Genomic DNA, 24,478 nt, shown 5'->3' with positions numbered 1-24,478 from the left:
TCAGTCACCTAGACTTAGGGACCTGTCCTCAACCATCTGCATGACATCATACAAGAAAATTCTATAGATAAAGGCCTAAATATGGCACTCATGCCTGCGCTTTAAGATAGCTTAACGTTGCAACTGTTTCAATTGACCTACTTAATCTGTAGCTGTTTTTAAGCCCATTGTGAAGTCCTAACAAGTGTTTATTTCAATTGGCAGGGACGGGGAATCAGCCAAAGCTTCAGAGAAACGGACTTTGCCATCGCTGGAAAATCCCAATAGCGGCGAAGGGCCTGTTACCGTAGTGATCGAAAAACCCAGCTTCCTGAAACTCAACAAGGAGGGGAAGGCCACCAGCACTACAGCTTCCTGTCAGGTGGAAAATGAGTCTGCTCTGTGATTGGCTGATTGCGCTGACAGACACTTTGCTGCAGAAACAACTTGATTTATCATTGCTGATGGAAAAGACTGAAAGGTGTGCCTTGATGTGGATTTGCTTTGGTCCACTCTTGGCGTTTGTTCTGGCTTTAACAGGGTTTTTTTTTTTTAAATTCACATGTCACACTATGCTGAAGAAAACATCGCAATCTGCCGTGGGACCAGCATCACATTAGACCAACTTACCCAACAAAAGTCATTCTGGTCCCAGTGCCGCTTCAGCTGTTGACGAAGTTCCTTCCACTTATCCCTTACGGACTTTTGATCGATCCGTCAGGGTCGTCCAGGATTGAGTAGTTAATTGGCCGTCGTTTTAAGGAGAGGTTGTCTCCTGTCTCTCAGGGCCTCTAGGAGGTGCTACTGAGCAGCCACCTGGACAGGAAACTTCAGGGGACTCGTATATATACGCATTCAAACCCTCACACGCACACATTTCCTCATTTAAGTTCAACACAATCGAATGAACACCCTAATAATGAACTCTATCGATGAACATTAGTCCTTGAAGCTGCAATCATTACAAAATGCTGAAAATCGTTCTTCCGCACTGTGGAGTCAGGTTGATTGAGTTTTTGCTTCGTGGTGTGGACGCTGATTTACGAGAATGTGTGTGTCTGCTGACTTAAAACACCAAAACAACCCCAACAACACAGTCGGCTTTGCGGGACATTGCAGCGACACTAGCTTTAAGACTCTAAAGACTTTTGGAAGTGGCATTTTTTGAAATCGCAAGCCCGAAGCCTGGTTCCTGGGGAATTTATTGACCATAAAATTGATGCTGTTGCCCTCTTTCATATGGCAGGACTGACAAAATCTTTAATTCAGCCTTCAACGTGGGGCAAAGAGGACAATAATCCAGAGGATCTGCTCAGAAATATTGAGCATGAGAATAAAGTCGCCTGTATCTTGAACGATAAAACGACAGTCAAAAAATACACATGTTTACCGGGTGAAATTCGACAAGCGTGAAAGTAAGAGCCTAGATGCAGTGTGTGCAGTATATGGGGCATTACAATCAAATATTGTTTTCAAGATTTAGTGAGGAACCACAGTGATGTTTCTGTTTGTTTTGACTAATCAAACTAACCTATGCTGCATGTTAGACGAGCTGAGGAGCGACAAACCAAACACCAGAGAGGAAGAGGAAAAGGAAACAGAGTTGTTCTCCTTTTCTTTACTTTTTCGCTTATTTTTTTGTTTGTTTGTTTAAAAAAAATATACTGTCAGCATAAAGTTTTCCACTCACTGCACATTGTTGGAAAAGAAATGTCACAAGGTTCAGCTAGAAAAGCGTTAACGTTGGATTTGGGGTTCTAATATTTTCTATGGATGCTGAATTTTATGGAAATGTTTAAAAAAGGCAAACAAATCTCCATTGTGTCGACAGTAGTCATTTATGACAGCAGTTTAAGGCTTGTTGCTTAAGCTTCAAGAGAGGGTCATGGCCCTGTTGTGGTTCTTTCCACGTCACCAAAAGAAGAATAATAGAGTAGATTGTATATTTTTCAAAGCAGACTCAGACATCCTTTATTAAAGCAAAACCGGCAGTTTTAAGCACTGTAACTTTAACAGAACAAAAGATAACACCAAGAATTTAAAGTTTCACTAATTTTGATTGAAGTGTTGTGACATTTATTTTACAATACAGTCAAAAGGCTTTGGGAAAAATGGTTAAATCTGCTGCGGTAGCCACAGCAAAGGAAGCAAAACCGCCGAGTTTAGCAATCCTTAAAGCCAGGATAGATACGAAGACCTGATGACTGAGTGTGCAGCGATGACGTTAAACGATCTTAATCTTCTGAATGTTACTTTAGCTGATGATGCTGGACGTGTAAAAACAAATTTTCAAGTGTTGTGTTGTTTGTGTCCCGATAAGTCAGGCCTTTAGTTGCAATAAGGACCCTTGTTAATCAGAGTACTGTGCAGAGCTTGTGCAGCCTGAGCAGGGTTGTTGGTGGTGGTGCATATTTTTGGGTCAGTTTTCCTTTCATTTCAATCAGCTGAAGAAAGCAGCTCGAAGGGAAACAAAATGTAAATTGCAGTGGGGGTGATGACTAAATAGAAAGAACTGTTTGTATGTATGAACGTATGTAAAGCGTTTCGTGGAAAAGGTGTTTTATTTTGTTTTTTTAAAGCTTGGGCGGCTTTAGAAGAGAATTCAGAGGATGGCTTTTTTTGGAAGGGGGGGACGTGTTTGTGATTTTTCACTCATGTGCAAAGTGTAACATTTTCTTCTAATACTAATTCGATTCCTTCCATACTTTCAGGTACATTGAATCAGAGAGTAAGATAAAATGTTGCTAAGATTGGATGTTTTAAAAAACGGCCTCTGGAGCCATTAGCCATAAAATATTCTGAATAAACATAAAAAATAATTAAAAAAAGAAACTTTGGGGTTATGGAGCTTTGCATGCGATGACAACGATATGCATGTTCAGAACACCAAAGTATGACTGTACAAATCACTCGAGCTCTTTTCTTTAATCGTCGTAATAGGTCAGGGATGTATTTTCTAATGCATGGCTGGATGTTTGTGTCTTTTTGTTTTCGTTTGAACTTAAATGTGTGTTTGAAAAAAAAAAAAAAACAACATTCAACGCAACATGTACTCTTTAAGCTGTGCTTGGTCTGGGTCAGTACACTCCTAACAGGTGAGCGAGTTTTAAACATCCACTTTATCACTTTTCAGGCTGGAAAGTGAAGAAATGTGTTACAGGATGAGACGTCCTTCGTTACATGTGTAGGTTAGAGACTCCTGGCCGTGAATACTTGAAGTGCAACTAGAGTGTTTCTGTTCCAATGCAGTGAGAAAGTATTTGATTTTATGGGGAAGTGGGGCGGGGTTGTTGTTCCAATGATGTCCCAAGCCTTTTATCACAGACTCTGGAATGTTCCGGCGACTCGGTTCAGCTCAGCCGCTTCGCTCGGCCTGCTGGGAGATTGAGTTCTTAACCTCTGATTCCATCTGGTGACTTAAAATGTTAATGTTTTTTTTGTTTGTTTGTTTTAAAGTCAACGAATGTGAGTTTTTTTGGGGGGGGGTTTGGTTTTGATGTTTGACGATCCAGGGTGGGAGTCCTGACATTGCACAGAACTTGCACATAAGTAAAAAAAAACAAAAAAACAAAAAACAAGTAGAACTTTATTGCAAAAGGAGGAAAAAAAACAAGTAACTGTGGATATTTATTTTTTGAGCTTTCTTGTCTATAAAGGACATTTAGTTTCCAAATGAGTAAATTAAAGCTATTCTATTTGCTGTTACAGGTGAACTGGACTTTGTGTGTGTGTGTGTGTGTGTGTGTGTGTGTGTGTGTGTGTGAGAGAGAGAGAGAGAGAGAGAGCGAGCATAGGTCCTCTCACAGCTGGCAAAGCAAAAAGACAGCAGTGTGTTAAAACTGTCATCTCAGTGTTCACTTTTTGGTCCTGGTTCTCTGTTCTGCAATCACCTGGTTTACACTTAGCTCTGGAATCGATGGCGATGATGCCTGAAGTCTTTTTTTTTTGTCTCTGTTCTGTTGTTTTAATTCAACTAGAAACTTTTTTGTGTGTGTTGTGTTTTATTTGAATCGTAGGCAGAGCCACACACATAAATCTTTGGCCTTTGTACATTTTCAGTGTTTGCTCTCCACCGTCCGCATCACTGAATGAATGTGGAGACGCGGTGATCCTGTTTCGTATTTCCTGGCAGCAGCGTGACGGCCATGCAGTCAGTCCAGCCTCTGTGCATGTGTATTTGTGTGTGTGTGGCTCTGCCTTTAGTAAACTGTGTGTTAATGACGGAGGGGAGCGATGCCTATATACTTTGATTTTCATAGAGATTAAATCAAGATGAATACTTAAAGAATGGGAAAATAAATATACGCAGTGTACTATATATAATATGCCTTGTTATTTGAAAAAAAAAGATGTAAATATACATATTTCTCATTTAGTTTCTTCTTTTTTGCTGCTATAAAAAAGATGATTATTTTTGTTAGTAGTGTTGTTTTCTATATAAAGTCTGTATATATATCTCTATGTTATGTAAATATGCTTGAGCCTTCATATGTAGGACTCTGGATGAACACTGTATGGAACGCACCTTAAACTCTGTTCAGAAGCAAACCACCAATGACGTCTTTCATCATTTGGCATTTACACTCAGAATTCAAAATGTGACAAGAATCAATAATAAAGAAGGGTCTCACCATACAGGCAAAAAAAAAGAAGAAAAAAAATCTGCTCTGGTTGAAAATAAAAGTTCATTTGATCAAAAAATTTCTGCAACTGGGAGTTTCTCACTTCATAAAGACATAAATATACAGTGATATCCACAAAATACATGTTTTTATATGCAAGCAGACATAATCAGAGAAACAAATTCATTTTAAATATAGAACTTTTTTTAATACTTAGATGAAAATGCTTTGCAGTGCATTTAAATGAGATGAGAAAGATGTTCAGAAAGGTCTTGATCTTGAGTGAAGCTGTTAGTTTACTCTTATTAGTATTACATTGCAAAAAATTTTACCACGCATGTAAATAATGAAATATTAATGGATAAGAGTGTCTAAAAAAACATGTTAATAAAATGCACTAATGTCCTTCTGTATATTGTTACCTCACTTATTATCTTTAGGGAGTCTTAAGCTTTAAGCAGACTGGTTTTATCAGGCTTGATGCACATTTTCTTGCAAGTAAAAGAGCATCTTATTCCTCGGAAAGTAAGATTTCTGTAAAAATATTAATTAAAGGGGAATTAGAGAATTTTCATTCTTTATTATCAAGATTTGGCAAGCATTTCCAAGTTATGCTTTTTTTGTAAAGGTGGTATTTAGAGTATTTTTATCTCAAGAAATGATAAAACTCTATTGCACTTCAAAGAAACAGAAATCTGCACAAGAGGGTGTAATTCCCCTGTAATCAAATGTAATTAATTAATTAATTTTTAAAAAATTACAAATTTAAAAATCTATTTGTATTTACCTACAAATACAAATTTGAGTTGTGGATAATTGCGCCTAACTTCTGGGTATTTTACAGGAAAGGCGACACAAAGTACTTTAATTACTCACAGTATAATTTGTGTCTACTTAGAAGTTAGGCGCAAATCAAAATTACTGATACACTGTGTAAAATTACTTAGAAACCACTTAAATTTAATTACAGTAATTAATTGTTGTAAATAAAAATACAAAAATAAAATATGTTAAAATTCCACTTAATTACAAAGAAATTACACCCTTAGTTGTGAGCTGTATTATAAAGTGTTAGTTATTTAGTTTTTATACTAAACAAAGTAAATAAATTGTGATCCATTGAAGTTACCAACCAGGTTTACTCCAAAAAAGGAAATATAAAAATAATTATGTTTTTGTGACCTCGCTCGTGTTTTTGTTTGCTTGTTTTTTGTTGGAATGCATGTGACTGTTGGTGAAGCAACCTGCTGGTCTGCAGTTTCAAGACATTTTTTCATGGGCCAAAAAAAGTTTTTACTCAGCATCTTCAAAGCAGCTGATTTGGTTTCCCATGATGCATTGTGGTTAGACTGCTGAGAAGGAAGAGGAAAACTGGGGAAAAAAACATTTTGTTGTGCAGAATCAGATTTCTAGCACACACACACACACGCACTGCACACACTGGGTCAAAGCTTCAGCTGTTTCCATGAAGAGAAGCCAGAGAAGGAACCTGAAACTGGTGTGTGTGTTTAATCATGTGGTAGCAGGGCCAGCTGATGGTAAGTATTTATGTGTGTGTGTGTGTGTGTGTGTGTGTGTGTGCGCGCGCACGCACATTGGTATAAAGTTGCAAGCCAAGGTCATCACAGTTACGTAAAGTGAACTGTGATGACCCGCTGCTTCTCTGGAAGGATGATGGAGGGAAATGCAACTCAATTTAATGTCTCACATTCCTGCTATGACTGACACCTCATAGAGTTTTATGCACTTAATACACAAATCCATTAAAATCTTTTTGTGTAGGAGAGTAGTCATAAATCTTTTTTTAATTTATAAATTCAATTCATAATTCACAAATTATTTTCACCCTGCTTTAGAACACACAGATATTTCAGTGGATAACAGCAGCAGCTATGAAATACCATAATCTGTTATTGGATAATGTTATTTTTCACGAACAGCCCCACTGTGAATCAGTGCCAGTGTGATTGTTCTGGACGACATTCTTCCACCGCAGGGAGACGCTGTCCTCTGGTGGAACAAATCAAACATTTTATTAAGTACACCTAGTACCAGGTTGGACCCCATTTCTGCCTTAATCCTTTGCAGCACAGATTCAACAAGGTTCTGCAAACATTCCAGAGATTTTGGTGCATATTGACACGACAGCATCAAAGTTACTGCAGTTACTGAGACCTGGTGACTGTGGAGGCCATCTGAGTACAGCCATCAGGTGATGGAGACACTGTGGTCATAAAGCCATGATCATGAACAATACTCAGGTAGGCTCAAGTGTTTAACAAGGAGTCAAAAGAATGTACCTAATAAAGTGTCTGGTGACTATTTCTTTTAATAACAACAGATACAGCCAAAGAAACAGCACTTTAATTGCAAAAAGTACCACCATCACTGCATTTTCTTTATATAAATCATTTAATACACTAAACAAGACAAACAAGTCAGTAAAAATAGCAGACACTGACTCAAAAACAAGCAATGCTGAGACAAACAAACAAGGAGAAGAAGAAGAAAATAAATTTATGATAAAGTGACTTTATGTTAGTACATAGTTTGATTGATCCATCCATTTCCTAAACATTTGACTTGCATCTACTGAGTCCTGAATTATGGAGAGGATGTGTGTGATCACAGCCTCTAAAATGTAGCCTAAATTTAAATCCAGCCAAATAACCTGATGTACTAGAAACAAGCAGTGCTTTTGTTTTTCATCATTTCCTGTCTTTGTGATGCTGACATTATTCCATTTAATCATTTTTTAAATTATTAACAAGTCATTAAAAGAACATCACACTGCGTATCCCTAAATGTTTATACACACAAAGAGTGCATTTATCCTATTTATGTGTCTCGAGACTTCAACCCTCTGAAAGTCCCTTTGCTTTGCTCATAACTCTATCTGTTATTCTTCATTTTAATGTTGCAGATGTCATTTTTGAAGGCTTTCAACATTCAGTGTGACTCAACACAGAAATATTGATGAATCAGAGTCAAATACAGCATAAAAAAATCAAAGCAGTCAAATAAATGGTCCACAAAAGTACAAAAAAGGAGTATTTCCATTCTAAATAGTAGGATTTAGTCACAGTAGTTTGCTGGATTTGCCTACTATACAACTGTTGTATTTTTGTTTTTATTTTCAATGGACAAATTTTAGTTTAAAAAGAGAGAGAGAAGGGGAATAAAGGGACAGGTATAGCGTTGTTTAACTCAAATTGTGTGCAGGAATTTACAAAGAGTGTTAAAGAAGTATCCAGAAAGAACAATGACTAAATAAAAAGCTTGTTTGTGAATAAAAAGGGTTTTTTTTCCCGTAGTTATCAATCAGAATTTTTACATCATAAACTTTGATGAGGTGCCAAGCATCAACTCCCCTCATACATAGTTTTTTTTCTATGTGTAATCCAGCAGCTTTTGAAACTTGAAGCAGTTTAAGTTCATTGGTTTCACAGCAAAACAAACTCGATATGCGTCACTGTCTCCAGCTGTCTCTCTGAACTATGCCATCACTGGTTTCTGAAACATGGCCGCCTGTCCAATCAGAGTGGTGTGCGCTGGCTGCAGAGAGGGGTGCGCTTGTGAGCGTTAGTGTGGCTATGCTCTGAGCTATCGCCAGTGCTGTACCCGAGCATTTATTCACCGAATTCCTCTCCCCTTCGACGCCGCTTGTAAACCCCACCTCCCCGTCCTCCTCTCTGCCTCTCCTTCTCCTGGTCCTCCACATTCTCTTGAAGCTGTCCGTCACAAAGCAGTAAACCACTGGATCCAGGCAGCTGTTCAGGCTGCTCAAGGTCACGGTGATGTGATAGGCAAGCACATCCCTCGCCCCTTGCCCGGGCGCCTCCCCTGCCACTCTGAACTGGAAGTAAACCAGCACCTGGCGGACGTGGAAGGGTGTGAAACACACAGTGAAGACCACCAGGACGGTGGCCAAAAGCCTGATGGCACGAGTCCTCCTCACCCTGCTCTGGTGGGGCATCCCGCTGTGGCTGCAGGAGAGAAAACAGGTGACGCGCAGAGTGAAGACCACCACGGCGAGCAGGGGGAGGAGAAACTCCAGGATGGTGAGATAGAAGAGGGCAGGGAGGACCATGCAGGAGGAACTGAGCTCCAAAGCTGTGGTCTAGAGAGAGAAGGAGAAAGAAAAAGGAGAGCGATTGTATCATGATTTAGCTTTTTAGCATTTTTAGCTTGTCTCAGCTTGACAGTCTTGTCAGCTCTCCTCTTCTTTAGATCCTGACTGTTCTGCAAACCAAGACTCCTCCTACTTTGTTTGCAACCTCATGAAAATCACTATTTGATTAATTGACAGTCATCAGTTTTGTCATCACTGATAAGTTTTGACACTCAGGATAAACTAAATCCGCGTCATTAACCAATTCATAGACTAAATTATGAACTCAATTATTGCAATTAATTTATTTCTCTTTTTAGGTTGATTTTGTGGTTTCATACACTGAGAGCTCATCCTGTGTGTGCTGGGTTTTTAGTGTGTCTCTTCACCTGAAAAGAGTAGGTGACCACGACTGCAATGAACCACACGGTGGCACTGACACACCTGGCCGCTCCTATGGTCCTCCAACGATGAAGGGTACTGGATGCGTGGACGACAGCGAGGTACCGATCGATACAGATGCTGAATAGAAAGCCATCAGTGAATATTGGTAGAGGAGACATATTATTCCAATTTATTTTCAGATAAATTTGAATACTAGGCTTCTTTAAGGCTTCACGCCTTAAAACCCTGCCTTTCTTCTGATTGGCTGCCCCTTGCCTGGCTTCCACAAACAAAACCTTCTTTCATCTCAGTCCTAGCCTGAGATGATGGTATAAGGAAATCCATGCCAAACTGATATCACCTTGACACAAGAACTGGAAATCAAGAAATTAGACCAGCCAGAAGCCGAACTCTTGGTCCACAGGGTTATCTGTGTGTGTTACCACATTGAATATGAGCATCCAACTAAAAGAATGCACATAACTAAAAACAATGAAAAGCATAACAGCTCCTCATTATGTGATAAATGAGGTTATGACTCACCCACCTGGTCAGAAACAGGATACTACAGTACATATTGACAAAGTAGCTGAAGGTGTGGACGTATGAGCAGGCCACACAGCTCCCTCCACTGTGGTACAGAGCGATGCGAGCCGGCAGCGACAGGGCCACCAGCAGGTCAGCCACGGCCAGGTTTATGGTGTAAACCACGGAGGCCGAAGAGTGTGCAGAGGCACCGCAGAAAACGTAGAGAGCCAGGCTGTTGAGGACCACACCAACCACCAGCATCAGACAGTTAAACACCTGCAGCAGGGAGGGATGGACCCTTAGTTTATTGGTCATGCACAGCTACTTACATATTTAAAGGCTTAGTGTCTTCTCAGTCTGGGATATTCTGAAGTGCACAGGTGCTGTGTGCAGGATTTTATGCTATTATTGAGTCTTAATCTATTTAATTTTTTAGGCGGGGTCCTTGCTTTTATCTGCTTACCCTAAACAAGTGTAAAAACAACTTAAGTAACTGCACAGAAATAGCAAATACTGGAGTGTAACATAAGATTTATTCAGCATTTGATCTTACCATCAGAAAAACCCAGACGGTGTAGAAATCTTGATACAGCTGCATGTCCAGGTGGGCTAACCTGTGCAGGTATGCGGTCCCCCATTCCTGGTCCCAGGTGTTGCAGTTAGTTTGGTGTGAGTTGAAAAGTGACAGGAGAGGCTCAGCAGTGGAGTTGGAGCTGATGTTGGTGAGAAGGCTCTCCATTGGTTGGAAAAGATGAATGACAGGTAGGCTGGTGAGAATCAGGGAGTGAAGTAAAGTAAAAGAAAAAAAAAAGAAAAAAAAGATTTACAATGTTTTACTTAAATCAATAAATACAAATAAAAACAAATTACAATGTCTATATTATGTTATGTCAACTTTAGAGGAATAATTCCTTTACTATAGTAGTAATCTCAACTGGAAGTCCAGCATAACATCTGCTTTCACACTTTCAACGTATTATTTCCATGGTAACAATGCAAAATCCTTCAGAAAGCTAGTTATTGGAACTGGGATTGTGTTACCAGACTGTTAATGTATAGCTGATGAATAAAACAACTGCTTGTTGTTATTTTCAGTTAAAAAACCCACAATAATAATGAAGCAAGTGGACTAAATAAAGAGAAATACGGTCACCTGGACATTTCATTAGGCACAGCTGCTCAGCCGTTCATCAACATTAATATATTTAATCAGCTAATCACGTGGCAGCAACTCTCTGCATTTGGACAACCTGTTCAGGTGAAGCTGAGCATCAGAATAGGGAAGAAAAGTGATTTGAATGACTGGACGTGGTATGACTATTGGTGCCAGATGAAGTAGTCTGAGTATTCCAGAAACTGCTGATCTACTGGGATTTTCCCATGCAACCATTTAGAATGATCCAAAAGACGAGAAAATATCCAGTGAGTGGCAGTTCTAAAAAGGATAATGTCTTGCTGATGTCAGAGGCCAGAGGAAACTGACCAGACTACTTTGGGCTGATAGGAAGACAGTATCTCAAAAATACTCAAAAAGAACAAGTCAAGGCATACAGAAGAGCTTTTTTGGATGCATAACATGCTGAAGCTTGAAACAGATTGACTACAGCAGCAGAAGTCCATAATGATTGCTACTCCTCTCACCAAAATTGTACAATGCTGTCTGGTCTGATTAGTCTCAGTTTCTGCTGGTAAGGTCAGAAATTGGTGTAAACAACATGAAAGAATGGATCCATCCTTCCTGCTTTGTATCAAAGGTGGTAGTGGTGATGATGTAATGGTGTGGAACAAATTTTCCTGGCACACTTTTGGCCCCTTAGTACTCAAAGATCATAGTTTATTGTTGCTGACCATGTCCAATTATGACCACAGAGTACACATTGTCTGATGGCTACTTCTAGCAGGATAACAAACCAGGCCACAAAGGTCAAATCATTTCAAACTGGTTTCTTGAACATGACAGTGAGTTCACTGTACTCAGGTGTCCCCCACAATTACTGGATCTCAATCCAATAGACCGCCTTTGAGATGTGGTGGAACAGGAGATTCACAATGATGTGCAGCTGACAAATCTGCAGCAACCGTGTGATGCTATCATGTCAATGTGGACCAAAACCTGTGAATAATGTTTTTAGTACCTTGCTAAATCCATGCCACAAAGAATTAAGGCAGTTGCAGAAGTAAAGTACTATTTCTTGATGGATACCTTAAAAAATACTGTAGCACTTAAGGCATTTTTAATCATTTATTACTTTGTTAATGTAGTGAGGAAAACAAATCTTTCAGATTCTTTTCTTTTCTAAAGGGTAAAAGCTTTTTAGGATTATATCCAGACTCATTCTATCTACTTTTTTTTTAACCTTTTTTTTTCCCTCAGATTGTTCAGTAATATCAGGGCGTCTTCATTACAGCCTCCCGGCAGTAATTTAAAGACAGATGCCCTAACCTTTTATCCTGGACTCAGCCTTGGATACTGTATGGTAAATAGTTTCAAACAGCTTAGTTCTCCAAACTCACACACACACAAAGACACACACATACGCACACTAAAAACTAAAGGAGATAGCTGTGACTTCTAGGGATGAAACCATGGCCAACATCAGCAGAAATGAATCCAGACAGAGAGACTTTGGAAATCCCGATCCTATAAACAATGTGCTCTTGTATCGTAGAGGCAACTGTATCCATCTTCATCTCCTCCCTAAAAGGATGTGACACTCTCAACAAAGTTAAGTACACGACCGTGTGTGTTACTTCAAAGACGGAGCACAGCATTAAGATGAACCCTGCCAGCGTGCGCGGCTATTTAACACACCACTGACATGTGTTGTGTTGAACATGATGTAGACGGTTGTCTTAACCAGATAAACGTGATCAGTGCAACATGTCCTGTTTAAAAAACGGCTGGACTGTGTTCACTTTCAAGGGGCTTAAAGAAGTTAAAAGACTGGCCAAAAATAGTGTTGATATTTCAAAGGCAGGCGGGAACAGATAAAACAGTGTGATAAATAAGGCGTTACGACATTAGTGAATTTGTTATGTTCTGCTTAAGAAGAACTGGCCAAACAAGCTATTCATTAGTTGGCCAAAACTGTTTCACCCTTAACTTGAATGTACTAACTTTTCCCAGAGCTTTGAAACTTATCACACTCATTTTCTATGGAAATAAACTTGTTGTTGTACAATCTCTGTAGTTGTTCTGAGTTCATCCAGAGCCCTTACAGGACCTTTAGCCAAGTTGGCTTAAAAGTTAGTTTCAGCTTGTTTCATCTGATGTATCATGGGAGCTAAAATGATTTTTTTTTTCTTTCAGCAAATCTGTGGAGCTCCCCTGGCAGAGCTTGCACATCACATACAAGCAACTCAAGTCCTTTAAGAAGCAGCCTGGATTTGAGTCTGCCCATCTTTCATCTTCTCCCTCACACTTTCTGTCCCTGTTAATGCGTTTCTAAAAGCCCCAAATTAAATCTCACAAAAAATGTTTATTTACTCCTGACTATTCGACATCAGAAAAAACATACATTAAAAATGTCCTCCTTTACTTTAAAAAAAGTAATTTTATAAAAGATAAATGTCTTAAATAATGCCATATTTTACTCAGCAGATCCTCTCATTTTGGCCAAAAGTGTCTTTCCTTATAAAAACCAGAGACGGATGAGCTCCCATTGGATAACATGTGCCGCTGAGAGAGGTCTTTCCACTCTTCATCATCATAAGACAGTTAGATAAAACATGGCTGTCAGCCTGGATTTTAAAAAAGGAAAAAACTCTCCAAGCAGCTATCTTCTTTGAAACTTTATGGTTATGGTAAAATATGTGATAAAATTATTATATTAAAGATAAACCAGTGAATGACTCTGAAGCCTGCAAATGTTTTTTAACATTGTGTTAATCACTGCCGCCCAGCACCTGCAGACTTTACAGATGCAGACGTGCATTTGCTTCATAGGTTCACTTTTAAATGAAATGACTAGATCATATAAAATCATATCTAAATCTATCAGGTCTTCCTTTGAGCTAAACCCTCACGAGTTAAATTCAAGCTTTTTAAACTTTACATTTTGCACTCTTAAAAGAATGAAAACTCCTTTTTGTGTACAATTTCCAATGAAAAAAACCTGTAACATGCATGTACCAGAGGGAAAGTACTGTAGGGTGAAAATGATGTGGATATCTCCAGGAGGACAAATGTACACAAAGAACCTTAAAACTGCTGCTCAGAAAATGAAAAAAACACAACCAGAAAAAACAAAAAGAAAATCAGAATCAAATAATGATGACTGAATGGATTAAACGTACCTGGAGAAGAGAAAAAGTGTGGAAAAGAAATCCTCATGCAGTAGACTTGTGCAAAAGTCCTTGTTGTCCGATGATATAAATAAAGAGATCCTCAGTTGCTTTTAATTTCATACTTTTATCTCCTCTTCATTTCGTACATCCTTTGGTCTTTCAGTAATTTGCTAAAAGGTAAGGAAAGAATAGGCCCAGAGAGTCAGATGTGAAGCTCTGGGGCGGAGAGAGTCCTCCAATGGAAAGTAGAGTTCAACAGGCGGACCTCCTCTTTAACTCATTTCTTTCATATCCCATATAACACAAAATGTAATGAAGATGTATCAAAAATGTATCAAATAACTCTGTCATTTTCTTTCTTCTCATTCCCCGTCTTCTCCCACCTTACAGTTTCTGCTTTGTCTCATTTTCCACCTCTTTAGTTTGAGCTTCTTTTCTTTCTCGGCCTCTTGTCAAATAGGACATCTTCTAATATATTTCATCTGAAACAGGGATTTGGAAAGGCAATGCAAAGACAAGGCTTGAGCGTCCAAGGTGTCGAAAAGCAGAAGAGGAACATGTACGCTGATGGATAACAGTTGGATTGGGAATAACAAGAAAAGAGTAAGTGGCTGGCAGGCTAAAAGGAAGAGGAAAAATTAGAAAGAGCTGGAGGGAAGACTGCCCTGTCTCTGTGGGACAAAAACAAAAGGCAGTTTCATTCAAGTGTGATTTCAAAATCGTTTATTTAAAGCTGTCTCCAGGGTGGTCCCACTCGGACAGCGTTAGAGAGAAAAAATATACGTTTGTCTCTGTGTAAATACATGATTCAATTAGAGAAGTGAAGAGCAAAATAAAAGTATAAAGCAGACAACGCAGCATAAACTGTTTCTGTAGATGTTTTTATGAAGCTGCCAGCCTGTGAACCCGTGAACCAACACACACTTATAAAAATGGGAGAGGACACCTTCATAATGAAAGATAGATAAAGAGTAGAGAAGGGATCACTTTACATTTCTTTCACCACAAAGAAGCGTCACCTAATAAACTCACAGGAGGATAAACAGCTGTAACATCTGTCCCATTGAATATGTTTGCGGTTGTGTGTGGCTAACATCAAAATGTCAAATAAAGTCCTGCGGCAGTAATACCTGTGAAAAAAGCCAAAAGGAGGCTTTTGATTTATGCTGCGCCGTTGGTGATGTCATTATACAAAGTGCCTGGTTAATGTTTGATTGAATGTTTCTTGGCTTGTTTAAATATTTGAAATCTTTGCCAGATGTTTAAAGTGTTGGAGACGGAGGAAGGATGTCGCGCTTGACACTTCGGCGGAATTTAGAGGGTGGAAAGAGTGCTTAAATTAAGTTGTGCATAGGAAATCTATTTCTAGAAACGTTTGGGGTGGATGTATTAGGGAATTAAGGGGCACTCCAGCAGTTTTACAACTTAAACGGAGTTTCAGCACATAGGTGCTGTAAAGTATGCTGTGTAATTTCAGCAAAATTGGAAATGTCAGAGGAATTATCTTGGCTTGCAGACAAGGGCAAGTCTGCAGGCATTTAACAAGCAGAGAGGAGCTAAAACCTCATGCGTAAAACAAACATATTTTGTTAGGCTGAGAGGGATTTTTTTTTAGCTTTCAGTAGGTCTTCTGTTCAGACTGAAATAGCCCTGTTACAGATTTTAGCAGGTGGTAGAGAGCCAACAGACAGTGCATGAGAGAAGTGAAGAAGAGAGTGCAGGCAGGCTGAAAATAAGATTCAGGGGTGTTTTGTAACTGAAGGATGGCGACAGCAGTGAAAAGGAAGGTTTATATGGTTGTAATGAGACCTGCTTTAATGTATGGTTTGGAGACAGTGGCAGAAGAGGCCAAGGTGGAGGTGGCAGAGTTGAAGATGTTAAGATTTTTATTGGGGTTGACCAGGATGGACAAGATTAGAAATTAACAGTTGAGGTTGATTTCATTTTCTAGAAGCTGGAGTTAAATAAGATAGGATGGGGGCTGGACTAGACTCTATCTGCCTTTTCAGGTCAGCGAGGCTAATGTATTAGTCTAAGCAGAAAAAGCAGAGGATATGGCTGCCAGATGAATGCTCTTTAAGGTAGGATTCAAGGGCAGTGTCATGGTTCAATGATATGTTAAATTATGGATTGATAATGTCCTGATACCCACTGCAGGACTCAATGATAGTTAAGACATCATTTAGAATCATTACTTCAGTATTAAGTTTAGAAAGTCATTAAATCCTTAAGTATGATGTTCGCCTTGATGTCAACTTCAATGTCGACCCACTTTTCTGTCAGTGTAAGGAAATACCCGAAATAAATAAAGAGTAGCTTCACTATTATCAGATCAACATGAATAATCTTGGTCTCTATGGACAGGTAAGACCTCAGATAATATTATTAAGCATCTGGGTCACTGTGACTTGTACTATACCTGAGTAAATTCTGATGAGCCAAAGAAAAAAACATTCAGAAAGAAAAGAAAAGAAAGTGCCCATTAGCTTCTTCCTACAATAATACATTTCCCTCCTTAGGAATAATCCTTACCTTTACCTATACCAGGGGTCGGCAACCTGCGGCTCCGGAGCCGCATGCGGCTCTTTAGTCCTTATACTGCGGCTCCGTGTGGTTTGGGCAAATACATTAGAAGTATTTAGCTGAAGTGTATTTTATTTATGTTAGTTCTTTTTAACTCGTAGTTCTAAGTTGGAAGATTATTGTGATATTGAAATGTAAAAATAAAATTATATTCTATTATTTTTTCATCGCTCAAAATAAGAGTCACACTCGCGGAAGCCGGTATACCCGCCGAAACGCCGTGCATTTATCGAGACTTTCAACCCCAGGTAGGCCAATTATGGATCTTCGGATCCACATTATGTCAGCAGCTGTTCTCCACCGTGAACTATGTTAAAGACAAACACCGTTCACGCCTGACAGATGACAGTCCTGCGTAAACTGACTTCGTATAGCCCCGATTTGCGGACTCTGTGCGCAGAGGTTCAGGAGCAGAAGTCCCATTGTAAACAAATCACGGCAGACCCGACGATGTTTCCATGAGCATGCTTTTGAGAACCTCTTTATTGACCACTTTTCACACACGGTTGCTGTACGCATACAGCCGGCTGTAGCTTTTCAGCTCACAGTCCGACATACACCACCAACAACACAACAGCATAGATAACGCAGACGTAAAGGCAGCGAGGCGTGATTGCGGGTGTCGCTCAGGTGCGTCCGCCTCCCCTGCAGCGGCGCTGCAAACCACGTCCCGCCGCACGCATTAACCAGGTAAAATACATATTTAGGCAGAATTTTGCAAATATCTATTTTTCATTTTCAGCAGCATAGTGCTTTTTTCCAATTATTTTTTAAGAGTCAGGTCAAGGCTCCAACAGCGCAAAGGCGATATAAGGGTGGCGGCTCACAACAGTTTTTGTTTGCTACATGGATCATTTTAGTTCAGCTGGGTGTCTTTCCTTTTGTTATATTTCTTTAAGAGTTCAAAATGTGTTGATTACATAAATATAATTTAATTTTCTCTGTAGCACTTCATGGATTTCATAAGCAGCACACCTTAGTTGCTCAGGTGGTAGAGCAGGTCATCCACTGATCGGAAGGTTGGTGGTTCGATTCCTGGCTTCCCCTAGTCTATATGCCAAATATCCTTGGGCAAGATACTAACCCCAAATTGCTCTCCGATGCATCCGTCGGAGTATGAATGTGTGTGAATGTTAGCTATGAAGCACTTAGAAAGATGTGTTTGTGCGAATGGGTGTGAATGGGTGAATGCACAAGTTGTGTAAAGCGCTTTGAGTGCTCAGATGAGTAGAAAAGCGCTATATAAGAACCAGTCCATTTACCATTTACCATTCACACAAAGCATAAAGATAAGAAAACAATATATACAGTGTTATCTTCATTTTAGATGTCAAAAAGTATTTGCGGCTCCCAGTGTTTTCTTTTGCGTGGAAACCGGGTCCAAATGGCTCTTTGGGTGTAAAAGGTTGCAGACCCCTGACCTATACTCACAACATATCCACAACTTCCCAAAAAAACCTTGCAAAAAAAGCATCAGAATTGCAATTTTGAGCCCTTCATAAGAAAACTCAGGGTTTCAGACCATTATTGCTGTGTGACACAGCAAATTTAGGAATAGATGCGATACCAAGTAAATACAAGGTCAGTATTGCTGATTTCAACCCATAAAGCCAGTTTATTTAGGAGAGCGCAGTGTGTCGCGATTTATGAGATAAATCACTTTGAATTTGCAATTCCTGAACACATTTTAATGACGTGATGAGTGATGAGTTAAAACAGCAAAATTCACCTTTCAACTTTTCGTGTATTTTGAAACAGGGGTTTTGGGGGGGGGTCTTAGACCTGGAACCTGTCATTAAAGCACTTTGGGTCAACTTCTGTTGTTTCAATGTGCTACAGGCTATAAATAAAACAGATTTAAGAGAAAGACATGACAAAAAGGTTCATACATTTTTCATAGTGCATAGAGGTATACTTTCATAATTAGGTGGGCTACATACTGAACTTAAGATGATTAAAGCAAAGTATCAATCCCATTGTGCTAGTGTCATTCTGATGCCAATATTTAGTTGGTATTGATACTATCAATATTTGGATGGATCCTCCCACCTCTACAGACCATAGAAAACTCCAGCAGATCTAGGGTGCCTTGTTTATAATGCTGTGTAATGCTGCATCATCCCTCTACAGGAACTGTACAGATAATATCCTGACACCTGTAATGGAGGATCAGAGCTGTGCAGCCCTGTTTAGTTACTGAAGCTATGTGTGAAAGCTCCCCTCTCCAAACTAAAGAGAAGTGCACCTGTACTTTTAAAGGTCCTAAAGTCCTAAAATTCTTTGGAGACGCGCATATGGATCTGGCTGCAGGCGGTGAGAATCGGGCAGCTCAAGATATCATTTTGAATTAGTTTATGATTAGGGAGTTTTTATTATATCATGCATTCAGTAACTGAAACAAGAATCATCAAACGTGAAAGGTGCTTTGGTTATTTCGGCGACTTCTAGACGATATTATGTTAAACACTTGTGTTTTACGCTTACACTGTTACCACGGCGACCGAGAAGCGTCAGCATTTATTAACCGGCATGAACAACGTCAGATGATTTTCGTTCCCCAGCAACACCAAAATAAAAACGAGACATCCGCTGCCTTCTTTCTGATTGACGCCGTGTGGGAATATTCGACCACTCAGTGAAACCGATTTCTCTTTTTTATTCTGAGTGACAACGTGGTAGTTTCTGTTAGCGGAACGGTTTATATTCTAGCACACGGAACCAGAAAAGTTGGAGGCGGAAATTAAACCTGTAAACAAACGGTTACACTACGTGCACATTGACCGTCTGCTGAGCCCAAGGAAAATGTTTAAGAACACATTCCAGAGCGGTTTTTTGTCTATTTTATATAGTATCGGCAGCAAACCTCTCCAGATATGGGACAAAAAGGTAAGCAGCGGCTCAGAACGGAAGCAGGGAGCTAAATGTTGGCTTAGCGAGCGGGGCTAAAACTGGCTAGCATCATGTGCACTCACCCCCCTCTTAGGATGTTAAACTTCGCACTGTTTTATGGCTGTGAACGTTTTCTAGATCCACTTTAAATTCACTACCCGCAGTTCTTGTTGATTACTTGTAAAAGCAACATGATACAGGGTAGCCACGGAGGCAGTGCTGCTAAGTTGCTAACCTAGTCACACATCAGTAATTGAAGTTACAGTCGCTTGATTGAGTCATTGGTGCCATTTACACGGTTTTACAGGCTAATGTGCTAAACAGGAGCTGTTGCTGGTCAGATATTCAAGTATGAGCTTTGCAGTCCTCTCTGCAAGGCCATCTATGCAGTGGTGACAAATGATCTGAGATATGAGATATCCATCCATTCATTAATTTTCTGCCGCGTACCCAAGTCCAGGTTGCAAGAAAGCGCTCTAAGTAGATAGACTCAGACTTCGCATTTCCCATCACCTTGTCCGGGGGTACACGGTGGCGTTCCTAAGCTCACCCAAGAGACATAATCTCTCCAGCGTGTCTGAGCTCCTCACCCTATCTCTGAGGGAATATTTTTGCTACTTGTATCCACGATTCTATTCTTTTGAGCGACTGCTAAATTGACAGTTTCCGTTAATGCTAAGCTCTCTCTTCACGGTCTGCATCATTGCACACGCCACACCACTCCATCTGTCAGTCTCCTACTCCCGTCTCTCCTTGCCCATAAGCAAGATCCAGAGATACTTGAACTCCTCTGAAGCAACAACTGATCTCTAACCCGGAGGTCGGGCAGCACCACCCAGTGTTGTCTCCAAACCTCTGTAATTCATTTCAATTCAATTTTATATAGCACCAAATCACGACAACAGTTGACTCGAGATGCTTTATATTATAATGTAAGATACCTACAGTAATACAGAGAAAACTCCAACAGTGAGATGACCCCCTATGTGCAAGGACTTGGCGACAGTTGGATAGAAAAACTCAAAGCTTGAAAAGCAAGTAATAGGTTCAGTGCTTTGCGGATTGGGCAGTCACAATCCCTGGTTGACAAATCTGACTTTAGATATGAGACATGCCTTCTTCATTCATTAGTTTTGTTTAGATATCCCACATCTGATTCAGGGGGTTTTACAGTTGGTACGCCATACAGCACTCTGGCTCTGGGAAACGTCCTAATTTCTCCATTGAAAATAAGGGAACAAATCTATTTCTGGGTTTTCACAGGTGAGAAACGGTCACATAAAGAGAGTCTCGGACAATGACATACATTCAAATGTGCTGGAGATTGAGGGAACAAATGTCAGGTGAGTTTGTCTGTTTATTTATTAATCAAATGCACAGGATATAAAGTGAAAATTATAATAATATACATTATTATATAATTATATACACTATTGCAGTCCTGGCATATTTAACAGGATATTCTTTTTTTCAAGCTCTTGTGTACATTGATTGTCTTCACTTTGTGTATAATATGTCTTTGTGTTCTGTTTGAAGTATGTGTACATTAATGTATCATGTAGATCCCAGGCATAGTAATTAGATTTACTTTCTTTAATATTTTTGTCTTGTTAAATAACTGAGATAAATCCGGTATTTAAGTCTCGCCCATCCTAGCTTCATCAACTCTGTCCTCCCTACAGCACCACCTACATAACATGCCCCGCAGACCCCAAGAAGACCCTGGGGATCAAACTCCCCTTTTTGGTGATGATCATTAAAAACCTCAAGAAATACTTCACCTTTGAGGTCCAGGTAGAGACATTTAAATGCTCTGTGATTGGCTAACATACAGTCTGGGAATCTACCATAGACCTGGTGCTACGTGTGTCTCATATCTCCCTCTCAGGTTCTGGATGATAAAAATGTTCGCCGGCGGTTTCGAGCGAGTAATTATCAGAGCACGACGAGGGTGAAGCCCTTCATCTGCACCATGCCCATGAGGCTCGATGACGGCTGGAACCAGATTCAGTTCAACCTGTCCGACTTCACCAGGAGGGCTTATGGAACCAATTACACAGAGACGCTACGTGTACAGGTTAGTGCACACATGAGGAACCTCTGAGTCTTTCCTGTTTCTCTATAGTAACAATTTGACACAATAATCCTTTTTCTCTTTTTAACATCTGCTCTGTTTCCCCCCTCAGATTCATGCTAACTGTCGGATAAGGAGGGTGTATTTCTCCGACAGACTGTACTCTGAGGATGAGCTTCCAGCTGAGTTTAAACTCTACCTGCCTGTCCAGAATCAGAAGGCCAAGGTGAGTACATCTCTCCATATACGTGAACGCTAATACAGTATTACAGTCAAAAAGTTACCATTTCAGCTCTCAGTCTGTAAAAATGTTGTGTAGAAGTCTAACACTTGTCTGTTTGTGTCTTGCAGCAGTAGAGCTTCTTGCGGTGTGCAGCCCCCCCCCCCCCGATGTGATTTGGAGTTTTAGTTGTGACAGCATTATAGACATTCAGTGTTCATTTAGTTTTGACTTTTTCGTGAGTCTCTGCACAGTTTTAATAAAATGGTCCACATTGCAAATACACGCAGTAGTTGTCTGTGTGTTGTCAGTTGCGGTGGAACTTCTGGCTCATACAATGTTAACTGCAAACAGCTTACAGGCCCACTGCTTATTTTGTAAGTCTTTACCAAAAAGAAAGAGATTTACTGTTCAAAATTAAAATTTGCCCATAAATACAATTAAATTCCATGGTTTGTTGATTTATTTAAATCACTCAGGCTAAATGATGTTAAGTCCTCTGGCTACAGGTATTTTTTAAAAGTCCACCATGTCCATTATTCTGGGGGGTTTTTTCAGTTTGCCACCATCCTGTGCATCCTAAATAGTATTTATGAATGTTAACCACCTTATGCCCTTGTCTATATTTCCTTCTGACACAATGCAGAATCCCTTTATTTTTTTCTTGTACTAGAGGTATGAATATCAGCAGAAAGACTTAGTTTCAATAAATCGTTGTTGCTATTAAAGCTGTAACACTTGACAGGAACAAAATATGATCTTTACCTCTGGTCCTTTAAACAAATAAGATCCTGACACTTGCTTCTATCTGATTTTAATCCTGTTATTTTACATGTCAGTAGTTTTATATTTGCTAAAAGGTTTCTCAGATTTGGCTCTCTATTATAGAAATATGTTTAGATGCTGTGATGATTGTGACATTTATTTTGATTAGGCTAACTACTTCTAGCCCAATCCCATAAAAACACCTGTTAATTTACAATATTAATAATTATAATTTTAGATTTTGTATTAAATAAATGCCTACCAGTGGTTTCTTTACAAAATAAATATCTATAAAAACAGAATGTGTGTTTAGATAAAAGCCTTTATGTTAACATTATCAAGCTCTAGCCTGTTTGTTTTAGGCAGGCTTTTTCTGCTTGATCTGCTTCATTTTGTTTCTTCTGTGTTTTATTCAGGTGTATTTATTACTTGTGCTGTTTATTACCAGGTTGTAATAAAGTTTTTTGGGAAAAAAAAAATCTTCAGGTTTTCTGTTACCACCACAACCGAGTTGTGTTTATGGATCGGTTCCATTCCCTGGCTACACAAAATAGAATGAAGATTTTTTTTTTTTTTTTTGAGAAAGATTCACACAATAATTATTTCCTCAGATTTTTATTTAAATTAAGCATCTTCAGCGAGACGGGTTTTTTTTCACCCGGAACTAGTATAAGGGAAAAGAAAACCCGTAAACAAACGACTCACGTGTAATAGCAACCAGCGAACGCTGCTTGCAGGGTCTCAAAGTCGTGCTTAATGTCTGTGGAGTGAGCTCAAGGATGTTTAAAAACACCTCCCAGTGCGTGTTTTGTCTCTTATACAGCATCGGCAGCAAACCTCTTCAAATATGGGACAAAAAGTTAAGCAGCGGGTGTAGAGGGTGTATTTTCCAACAGACTGTACTCTGAGCATGAGCTTCCAGCTGAGTTTAAACTCTACCTGCATGTTCAGAACCAGAAGTCCATGGTTAGTACGTCCCTCCATCAGCCATATTTTATTGGGCCAATTTTGTAACAGATATTGAATGGAAAAAAGTTTGGACTTTACCACAAAGGTTTCTTTTAACGAACAAAGTTAAAGAGATTTCGTTCAAATTAATTCATAAGTTTTACCCCACCAAACAATATTTGTCCAAATTTATGGCTGAAATAAATGTAAATTGTTACTCATTTGTTTTGGTCATGTAAATTTACATGTAAATTCTGGAAGGACTTCCACAAGTTTATTACTGACTCTGTTCTCCCTAATTTGCAACTATACTACAAGGATGTTATCTTTGGCTATTATAATTTTAAAAACAAGGACAATGATGCTTTCTTCTTTATAAATATGGTTTTATTTTTGGCAAAATTTCACATACACAAAAGCAAAGTCCTCGGCAGAAAACCTGAACTTCTTGTATTAAAAATGGAACTCGCACAATATATAAGGACAATCTCCTCATCAAAAAACACTAAGGCTCTCAAGACTGTTAACATCTGTAACCATTTGAAACTGCTAACTTGATTTTGGCTCTTCCAAACTTTTATGTTCTCCTTAATTTATTTTAGTACTCACTTTTATCTCATTGTCCCCGTCACTTTCATTGCTCCTCATTGTAATACTTCAATGTCATCTTTTATATGATCCCTGTTTTACTTAACTGTATGTCTAAAATGTGATAAAGCTTCCAAAAAAAAAAAAAAAAAAGTACGCCCCTCCACACACGTAAATGCTAATAAGGTATTACAGTCACGTGATGTATTCATGGCACCTCTCAGTCAAAATGTGTATTAGTCTAACAGTTGTCCATTTATTTCTTGCAGGAGTAGAGCTTCTCTGTCAGCAAGGTCAATGTGATGAGGCGATTTGGTCCAAAATGTAATTAGTATAGACAAATTAGGAAAATTTCCATCCCAGTGTTGGAAAAAAACCAGAGTTGCTTTCTATACAATAAAGTGTTTTAGGTACTAATGTGTCCTCAGTTTTGAGTAGATAGAATGGATGGATGGATCAAAAGACATCATCACGGGGTCTCTGCTAATAATGCTGCTTGC

The 24,478-nt window shown here is 39.3% G+C and overlaps 3 protein-coding genes and 1 long non-coding RNA gene across 6 annotated transcripts in view; 3 read left to right on the top strand and 1 right to left on the bottom strand.

Annotated features, from left to right (window-relative positions):
• slc45a4a (solute carrier family 45 member 4a) overlaps window positions 1-4,680 on the top strand; it is a 53,462-nt gene extending 48,782 nt beyond the window's left edge. For both annotated transcript variants that reach the window (XM_005478433.3, XM_005478434.4), the window contains one exon: window positions 205-4,680. In XM_005478433.3, coding sequence (XP_005478490.1) covers window positions 205-385 — 181 coding nt within the window. In that variant the 3' untranslated portion in view covers window positions 386-4,680. The remainder of the gene's footprint in view (window positions 1-204) is intronic.
• A 2,337-nt stretch (window positions 4,681-7,017) lies between these two features.
• LOC100690546 (G-protein coupled receptor 20) lies at window positions 7,018-14,363 on the bottom strand. The gene is made up of 5 exons (XM_025902111.1): window positions 13,921-14,363; window positions 10,178-10,391; window positions 9,644-9,900; window positions 9,102-9,234; window positions 7,018-8,721 (listed from the first exon to the last, which is right to left on the bottom strand). Exons 2-5 carry the CDS (start codon window positions 10,361-10,363, stop codon window positions 8,071-8,073), a joined length of 1,227 nt encoding a protein of 408 aa, XP_025757896.1. The 5' UTR covers window positions 10,364-10,391; window positions 13,921-14,363; the 3' UTR covers window positions 7,018-8,070.
• LOC112843457 (uncharacterized) lies at window positions 8,599-13,232 on the top strand. Its single transcript, XR_003215797.1, has 3 exons — window positions 8,599-8,662; window positions 9,033-9,215; window positions 12,935-13,232. It is a non-coding gene; the product is annotated as an uncharacterized LOC112843457 (long non-coding RNA).
• Window positions 14,364-19,023: 4,660 nt separating the features above from the next.
• Window positions 19,024-22,921, top strand: cfap20 (cilia and flagella associated protein 20). Of its 2 annotated transcripts, none has more exons than XM_005478432.4 (6): window positions 19,024-19,380; window positions 20,647-20,726; window positions 21,066-21,177; window positions 21,272-21,460; window positions 21,570-21,683; window positions 21,812-22,921. In XM_005478432.4, exons 1-6 carry the CDS (start codon window positions 19,297-19,299, stop codon window positions 21,812-21,814), a joined length of 582 nt encoding a protein of 193 aa, XP_005478489.1. In that variant the 5' UTR covers window positions 19,024-19,296; the 3' UTR covers window positions 21,815-22,921. The 2 variants fall into 2 exon arrangements, with proteins under 2 accessions (XP_005478489.1, XP_003444067.1); XM_003444019.5 differs by having other exon boundaries at window positions 19,025-19,380; window positions 21,809-22,921.
• Window positions 22,922-24,478: the final 1,557 nt, after the last annotated feature.

Source organism: Oreochromis niloticus, linkage group LG22 (assembly GCF_001858045.2).
Source record: "Oreochromis niloticus isolate F11D_XX linkage group LG22, O_niloticus_UMD_NMBU, whole genome shotgun sequence".
In the NCBI taxonomy this organism is placed as follows: Eukaryota; Metazoa; Chordata; class Actinopteri; order Cichliformes; family Cichlidae; genus Oreochromis; species Oreochromis niloticus.
This window is presented reverse-complemented; position numbering and strand designations above follow the sequence as displayed.

Coding starts and splice junctions, on each gene's coding strand:
- LOC100690546 (XM_025902111.1), bottom strand. CDS start 10,363: ATGGAGAGCCTTCTCACCAACATCAGCTCCAACTCCACTGCTGAGCCT. Junction 9,901..10,177: donor CCGTCTGGGTTTTTCTGATG/GTAAGATCAAAT, acceptor TCCCTGCTGCAG/GTGTTTAACTGTCTGATGCT. Junction 8,722..9,101: donor TGGTCACCTACTCTTTTCAG/GTGAAGAGACAC, acceptor TTCTCTCTCTAG/ACCACAGCTTTGGAGCTCAG.
- cfap20 (XM_003444019.5), top strand. CDS start 19,297: ATGTTTAAGAACACATTCCAGAGCGGTTTTTTGTCTATTTTATATAGT. Junction 19,381..20,646: donor TCCAGATATGGGACAAAAAG/GTAAGCAGCGGC, acceptor GGGTTTTCACAG/GTGAGAAACGGTCACATAAA. Junction 20,727..21,065: donor ATTGAGGGAACAAATGTCAG/GTGAGTTTGTCT, acceptor TCCTCCCTACAG/CACCACCTACATAACATGCC.